Source organism: Lucilia sericata, unplaced genomic scaffold (assembly GCF_015586225.1).
Source record: "Lucilia sericata isolate MDLA Ls3-8-SP2 unplaced genomic scaffold, ASM1558622v1 Contig000178F_arrow, whole genome shotgun sequence".
NCBI lineage: Eukaryota > Metazoa > Arthropoda > Insecta > Diptera > Calliphoridae > Lucilia > Lucilia sericata.
This window is the reverse complement of record NW_023994206.1, coordinates 519,196-527,747: the sequence shown is the minus strand read 5'-3', so window position 1 is coordinate 527,747 and position 8,552 is coordinate 519,196. Positions and strand designations below refer to the sequence as shown.

General features: G+C 30.3%; 1 protein-coding gene across 1 annotated transcript; it reads left to right on the top strand.

The window, feature by feature from the left end:
* Positions 1-850: 850 nt before the first annotated feature.
* On the top strand, positions 851-7,167 carry LOC119601613 (structural maintenance of chromosomes protein 3). The gene is made up of 3 exons (XM_037952645.1): positions 851-3,253; positions 5,913-6,645; positions 6,705-7,167. Exons 1-3 carry the CDS (start codon positions 1,035-1,037, stop codon positions 6,915-6,917), a joined length of 3,165 nt encoding a protein of 1,054 aa, XP_037808573.1. The 5' UTR covers positions 851-1,034; the 3' UTR covers positions 6,918-7,167.
* Positions 7,168-8,552: the final 1,385 nt, after the last annotated feature.

Sequence of the window (8,552 nt, the reverse complement as noted above, 5' to 3'; positions counted from 1 at the left end):
CTTTGTTTCAAAAATTACAATTAAAAATTATGTGTGTGAAAAAATGTACAAATTTTTTTACTGGCTATTTGCATTTTTATCGATTAAAAGTAAACTCTTATTTGTGCTAATTGTATTTTATTCTTCAATATGTTTTGTTTAAATAAACACAAATTCTTTAAAATCACTCATTAGTTGTCTCGAAACAGATCATATATTATTCCGATCTGTTTTTCACTCTCAACTCTATTGTCTCTGTTTCTTTTGTATATGTTTGCTTTTTCACTTGTTTTGTTGTGTGTAGTTGATCAACTGCTTTTTTATCTACGCCTGCACTACAGACAGCATTCATAAAATAAACGAGAGATTTGTAAGTAATTTTTTAGGCACTCGTGCAGATGTCTAGTAGGTAAAAAAACCCGAATATATAATACCTACGCCAACTATAAGTTGGTGTTTCTATATTGGCGCCGGTGCAATATTTTTTTAAAAGTGATTGTATTTTTTTCAAGTTTTATTCAATTTGTTTACTAACTCAGCAAAAAGTTACACAACAAGGATTAAGTAAAATAAGAGCTACAAGTGATAACGAAGTAGTTCGATTTAGGTGAAACATGCATTATCTAAACATTAGCGTGTAATTGGCGATCATGTCTTTATGCGAGAATTTCGTATAATCGAATTAATGCAAATTCGATTTTCGTTTCGATTTTTTCTAATTGTTGCAACTCTAAATGGTATACGTGACAGTTGTATCTTCAACAAAAAAAAAATCACTTTATGATTGTATCATGGGCCCTACTTTGTGGTTTAAGTAATAAAATTTGTTCATAATTTCTTCATAATACAAACAAATAATGAAACAATCTGACTTTATTTATTTTTAGATCGATAAAGATGAAATTTATTTGCGACGAGTAATTGGCGCCAAAAAAGATCAATACTTTTTAAATAAAAAAGTTGTTCCCCGTACTGAAGTCGTAAATTTATTAGAATCTGCTGGGTTCTCCAATTCTAACCCATATTATATTGTAAAGCAAGGAAAAATAAATCAAATGGCTACCGCAGCAGACTCATACAGGTTGAAATTATTACGTGAAGTAGCTGGAACTAGAGTATATGATGAGAGAAAGGAAGAATCTCTTAATATACTTCGTGAAACAGAAGGAAAATTGGAAAAAATTTCAGAATATTTAAAAACCATTGAAGACCGTTTACAGACATTGGAAGAAGAGAAAGAAGAGCTAAAAGAATATCAAAAATGGGATAAAGCTCGGCGAATCTTGGAATACATTATTCATGAAACTGAATTAAAAGACACCAAAAAATCATTGGAGGATATACAGCAGCAACGAAAATCTTCTTTTGAAAAAAAGAAAGTTTATAATATGCAAATCCAAAAAGCACAAGAAAAAATTAAAGACATACAAAAAAATTTAAAAGAGGCAAAGAAAAATGTGACAACAACTAAAGAGGAGCGTTCCATTCTATTAACTGAACAGCAACAATTATTGAGAGAAAAAACTAAACTAGATCTTACAATTGTAGATTTGAACGATGAAGTTCAAGGTGATAACAAATCAAAAGAACGTGCCGATCAGGAATTAAAAAAATTAAAGGTTACAATAACAGAAAAGGAACGTGAACTTGAAGAAGTAAAACCGAAATACGAAGCGATGAAAAGGAAAGAAGAGGAATGTTCTCGAGAACTATCACTTAAGGAACAAAAACGCAAAGAATTGTATGCAAAACAAGGTCGTGGATCTCAATTTTCTTCCCGTGAAGAAAGAGATAAGTGGATAAATACAGAGTTAAAGTCACTTAGTAAACAAATAAAAGATAAGATAAATCACCATTCTAAATTAGTAGATGATTTAAAAAAGGACGCCAATGCTGAAAAAGATTTAGGTCGAAAAATCGAAGAACATTCTACAGAGTTGGAACAGCTTCGTCTTCAAATAGATGACCATAACAAAAAATATTATGATCTTAAAAAAACAAAAGATCATTATCAAGCTACACGTAACGAGTTGTGGAGAAAAGAAACAAATATGACACAACAACTACAAACTCAAAAGGAAGAACTTTCTAAAACTGACCAAGCGTTACGTAGTATGGCTGGAAAACCTATATTAAATGGTAGGGATTCAGTACGTAAAGTTCTAGATAGTTTTATAGAAAAAGGACCTCCTTTTGCAGACATAGCTAAAGCTTATTACGGTCCAGTTATTGAAAATTTTAGTTGCGATAAAACTATATACACTGCTGTTGAAGTCACTGCTGGAAACAGACTATTTCATCATATTGTTGAATCAGATAAGGTTGGAACACAAATTTTAAAAGAAATGAATAAGTTAAAACTTCCTGGAGAAGTAACATTTATGCCACTAAATAGGCTACAGGTAAAAAACCATGATTACCCTGATGATCCTGATTCAATTCCAATGATTTCTAAATTAAAATATGATGAACAACACGGAAAAGCATTGTGTTATATTTTCGGAAAAACCTTAATATGTAGAAACTTGGAAAGAGCCACTGAGCTTGCTAAAAGTACTGGTTTGGATTGTGTCACATTAGATGGTGACCAAGTTTCATCTAAAGGTTCGCTTACGGGAGGTTATTTTAATACATCACGGTCTCGCCTTGAAATGCAAAAGAAAAGAACTGAATTGACTGTACAAATACGTGATTTTGAAAAGGAACTTAATAAAATTAGGAATGAGTTAAAACAAATCGAAAATAACATCAATGGTGTTGTTTCAGAAATGCAAAAAACTGAAACAAAACAGGGAAAATCTAAAGATATTTTTGAAAAGGTTCAAGGAGAAATACGATTAATGAAAGAGGAATTAGTTCGTATTGAAAAATATCGTACACCTAAGGAAAGATCTCTTGCCCAATGCACTGCAAACCTGGAAGCTATGAATAGCACAAAAGCCGGACTAGAAGCTGAACTTAAACAGGAACTAATGTCTACTCTTTCTGTACATGACCAACGAGAAATAGACCAACTTAATGAAGACATTAGAAAATTAAACCAAGAAAACAAGGAAGCATTTACACAAAGAATGCAACTTGAAGTTATTAAAAACAAATTAGATAATTTGTTAGTAAACAACTTATTTAGGCGAAGAGATGAACTAATTCAAGCTTTACAGGAAATATCGGTTGAAGATAGAAAAAGGAAACTTATAAATTGTAAAAATGAGTTAACTTCTACAGAAAAACGAATAAAAAAAGTAAATCAGGATTTGGAAGAAATAGAAAAAAGGTAAGCATAAAATATTATGTAATATTTTTGTTTAGTAATTGATATGGACCTTCATTTAGTTAGTTACTTTGAAAGAATCATGTATGTTACATCAAATCCGAAATACACCTAGTCCTCCGTCGTGCCTGTAGGGAGCTCCTCTACCAGTTTCTCTGATGGGGATCGAACCCACGACCCCAGGTCTAACAGACTACAACACTAACCTTCATTTAAAGTTTCCCATATTTTCGCTTACATGAAGCTTGCTCTACGTATTACATAAAACCCCTTTTCAAAAACTGTGCAATTACAACTTCTGTATGTGTACATACGCCACTGGCTGAAGCTAAAGCAACTGATGTTGTATTTATGTGGAATTGTTAAAAAAAAAAATAATAAAAAAAAATTCACGATTTTTTTCGTCAAATATGATATAAATACTCGGAAGAAAATGAATACTATATTTGACGTACTTTGTATTGACGTACTTCGTTTTGAAAAGTTAGGTTAATGTAAAGTTAGGTTAATCATAAAGAGTTCAAAAACAGTCGTAAGATTAATAAATTTAGGGCGGTTTTTGAGTTGGCAATCAAATGCCAATTAATAATCAGATTAGTTAATCTAAAAATAAACTTAATCTGATGTTAATCCCCTTTGATGTTTTTGAGTACAAGATTAAACTTCGCAGTGTTGCCATACAAAACAACATAAAACGTCACTGTTTGTTATCAAAACAATGCATGGTTTATAAAAAAGAAGAAGACAATTGTAAATTTAATATAAAAATTAATGAAAACTTAAATTTAAAACAAAACAAATGTATTTTGAATAGAACATTTTAATGTTTATATTTATAAAAATTGTATTATTTTTTTGCATCAGCTGTTTACACCCATGCGTAAGTTTAAGCCACCTCCATTTGGCGCTTAAACTTGCAAACAAAATTAACTAATTGAATACTCAAAAACAACTTTCGAGGATTAATTTTATTTTAATCGCTAATTTTTCACCTAAAGATTGGCCCTTAGTGTTTATTTGTTGAAAAATAACTCTAACAATAATGGGAGTCTAATTAAAATCTTAAAAATAAACTGAAACCCCAAAGACTGGAAAAACAAGTAAAATTTATATTTGGGTTTTTAATTTTTTCTATAAACTAGAAGGGACTCGTATACAAAACCTGAAAATGATCGGACGTGAATTTTATAATTAAGTTTCGACAAATGAGCAACAAAATTAAGTAATTTCAAAAGAGTTTCCTATTTTTTTCTTTAGATATCAAAATCGCTTCAGTGGCAATGCCTACTTTGAAATGCAATATCTTATTTCGACCTAACTTTTGAAAACGGAGTATGCCATTACATTCTACGGCCTAAAATTAAGTCTACGTGTTTCAGCGTTCTTCTGTGTCATTTTAAAATTTTACTTACAGTGTATTGAGATTAGTTAATCTAAAATTAAATGTAATCTAATGTTAACCCCTTGATGTTTTGAGTACAAATTTAAACTTTGCAGTGTTGCCATACAAAACAACTGATAACGTCACTGTTTGCTATCATAACAATGGATATTTTATAAAAAGAAGAAAATAATTCGTAATATAATATGAAAATTGATATTTTGAAGTCTCCATAATTTATAATAATCAACAAATAAAACATTTTAATCTTTATTTTTATAAAATTTCTATTATTTTTTTGCATCAGTTGTTTAAGGGGGGTGATGGCAACACGTCAAAATTTGTCAAAACTTGTTTATGTGTTAGTAATATATTCCAGCAATCATTGAAGAAGAAGAAGCATAAATTTTATTTTTATTTAGATTTTGCGACGACAATATCATATTTTTTCCGCATGGTGATAAAAAAAATTATGAAGAAAAATGTATGCGTTATTTGTCGACATAGAATTTTTACCATTAATATAAATGTAATTTTTGCTGTAAAAAAACAATTATTTATTTTTTTAATTATTTTTTTTTATTAATGAAAAAATGTTTTATTAAAAAACTGGATATTTTTCTTGGTATATTTCAAGTAAAATTTAGTACTGTGCCTTTAAATAAAATCGAATATGATTTTTTTATCCATATTTCATTTACCTCGCGGCAAAAAATGTGATGTTGTCTCGCCAAAAACTAAATAAAATTGAATTTCTGCTTCAATTTCAGTTGAAAATCAAAAGTGTTTTGATTTTCATCAAACCAGTGCGTGTGAGTTTTCTTTTCACTAACACAATCAAAAAAATTCCTGTGTGTATAAATTTGTTTGATCGTTGCCATCACCTTTTACACTTTCGCATTTCTTGCTCATGTTTAACCACCTCCATTGGGTGCTTAAACTAACAAACAAAATTAACTGAGTACTCAAAAACAACTTTCGAGGATTAATTTTAATTTAATCACTAATCGTTCACCTAAAGATTGGCCCTGAATGTATTACTCCGTATAACTGTTTCCAAGTTGTGCGTTGTTTGCATTAATTTTGCTTTCACTTTACTTTCCTCGTTTTATGTTATGTTGAATTAAACTGGTGGAGACCTAAATGAAGATATCGGTTGATTGAAGGACATTTTCTGAACCAACGTGGGATAACCTGTCTATTTGAGATTTTTAATACTCGCCAACAAACAAAATTGCTTTTAGTATTATGTTAAAATTTTATTTGCTATTTTCTTTAAAGGGTACTCGATGCAGTAAACTTACAAAAATCTCTTCAACAAGAACTTGAAGATTTTATCAGAAATGAAAAGGAAATTGAAGAAAAAATTAACGAAGATTCCAAAAAAGTAGAGAAATGGGCTGTGAAAGAAAATCTACTACTTCAAAAAATAGATGAATATACCGAAAAAATTGCATCATTAGGTGCATTACCGCAAACGGATCCTATCTATGCTAAAATGAACTTGAAAAACTTATTTAAGGAATTGGAGAAAGCCAATCAGCACCTTAAAAAATATAATCACGTAAATAAAAAGGCATTGGATCAATTTTTGAGTTTTTCAGAACAGAAAGAAAAACTTTATAAACGGAAAGAAGAGTTAGATGTCGGTGATGAAAAAATTAGAGAACTAATGCAATCACTAGAAATGCAAAAGGTGGAAGCAATACAGTTTACATTTAAACAAGTAGCAAAAAACTTTACACAAGTTTTCAAGAAGCTTGTTCCTCAAGGCGCTGGATATTTAATTCTTAAAACCAAAGACAATGACGGGGATGAGCCTGACAGAGAAGTTGCGAATTCAGATGCTTTCACGGGTATCGGAATAAGAGTTTCTTTTACCGGGGTGGACGCGGAAATGAGGGAAATGAATCAGTTATCTGGAGGACAAAAATCACTAGTTGCATTAGCATTGATTTTTGCTATACAAAAGTGTGATCCAGCACCTTTTTATCTCTTCGATGAAATAGACCAGGTATGACAAAGTACAACAAACATTAATCATGAATAATATTTGAAGTATTTGTTTTTCAGGCACTTGATGCTCAACACAGAAAGGCGGTTGCTGACATGATACATGAATTAAGTGATAAAGCTCAGTTTATCACTACAACATTTCGTCCAGAATTATTGGAAAATGCTCACAAATTTTACGGAGTTCGGTTTAGAAACAAAGTTAGCCACATTGATTGTGTAACAAAGGAACAAGCGAAAGATTTTGTTGAAGATGATAACACTCACGCATAAGACACTATAATTTATGTACATTGTTGTGTCCCGTGGACAACTTTTTTGTAGGCATACCTCTCAAACAATGAGTACTAATGTGAACGAGATAAAATAAAGCTTATTCAGTTCCCTATCAGCGTACAGTGGGCTCGATGTCACCTAAAGTGGCGATTAATTCGAGCGAGCCGTAATTTTATTATATTTTAATATTTTTTAACAAATCAGTAAAAAAAAAACATTAAAAGGCATCTTTGTAAAAAAAAAAATACAGCAATTTCTTTTAATTTTATAAGCATTATTATTATTTTTCGGAAAATTGTGATTTGATACAGAATTTTTGCTATAGGTATAAAATGGAAGCATGGGGCCAAATAAAAATTTAAAATTGTATATTTTTGATAAATTTTTTAAATACATCTTGAAATCGTTCTGAAAATGTCCAGAAGAAATTTCAAATCACGACATCCAAAAATCGACACTTAAAATTTTGTTAAAATGGAATAAGGGCATATTTATATGATTTTTAACGAAAAATACTTGATAATACTGATATTTTTTTACCTTAATAAAAAAAATACAAAAACGTGATTTTTAGCTAAATATTTTCGGGAAAATTTTGGATTTTTCAATTTATCTTTCCAGGAATAGATGTAAATAGACCAGTTAAACACTATATTGTCAAAAAAAAAAAAACGCGATTTGGGGAAAGTGGTCTTTACGCTCTTATTTTTACATTTTTTAATTCTTTCTTTAATGAATAACACTCAAACAATGAGTACTAATGTGAACGAGATAAAATAAAGCTTATTCAGTTCCCTATCAGCGTACAGTGGGCTCGATGTCACCTAAAGTGGCGATTAATTCGAGCGAGCCGTAATTTTATTATATTTTAATATTTTTTAACAAATCAGTAAAAAAAACATCTTTCCAGGATGTCAAAAAAAAAAAACGCGATTTGGGGAAAGTGGTCTTTACGCTCTTATTTTTACATTTTTTTTAATTTTTTCTTTAATGAATAACACTGGTCTGCACTCAAATCCTCCTTTAAAAATGTTTTATAGAACTTAAGATATTGCCTCGGTAAATCTACGCCTTTCGATTTCTTCCTATCACGTCACAATTTCGAGTAAATCACTATTTTGCTTAACCCTTATGAGACCGTTCTAAAATCTTAAACTTTATTTCAAATAATACTTTTTTAATAAACTATTAATAGCTCAGCAAAAAAAGACGTGCAAAAAAAGTAGTAAATGCATGGGTTGAACTGATAATATTTAGGGGAAACATGCATGATTTTGACATTAGCGTGTCATTGGCATGCATGGGTTCGTATTTGGAAAAATAGTTCGTCATTTAAATGAGTTCTTATAACCAATGAATATTCGATGATTCTCAAGCGAATTTTCATTGGTGCTCTATATTTTTTTTTAGGGGAAACATGCATGATTTTGACATTAGCATTTTCCATGCCTTCACTGATGACAAATTTATTAGAATTTAGCCATACACGTTGGATTTGTATGTTTGATTGGTATGTTCTGGACATTATGTTGATCGTTTTTGGGGCTGTGTGAGCACAAATCCCAGTTTGATGTGGCTGTGGGCTTGTGCGAACACATTTACAATAGGTTTGTCAATAAATTTGTTTTCAAT

Excerpts from the sequence above, each read along its gene's own strand:
- LOC119601613 (XM_037952645.1), top strand. The coding sequence starts at position 1,035 with ATGGCTACCGCAGCAGACTCATACAGGTTGAAATTATTACGTGAAGTA. Across the intron at positions 3,254-5,912 it reads TTGGAAGAAATAGAAAAAAG|GGTACTCGATGCAGTAAACT; the intron begins GTAAGCATAAAA and ends TTTTCTTTAAAG. Across the intron at positions 6,646-6,704 it reads TCTTCGATGAAATAGACCAG|GCACTTGATGCTCAACACAG; the intron begins GTATGACAAAGT and ends TTTGTTTTTCAG.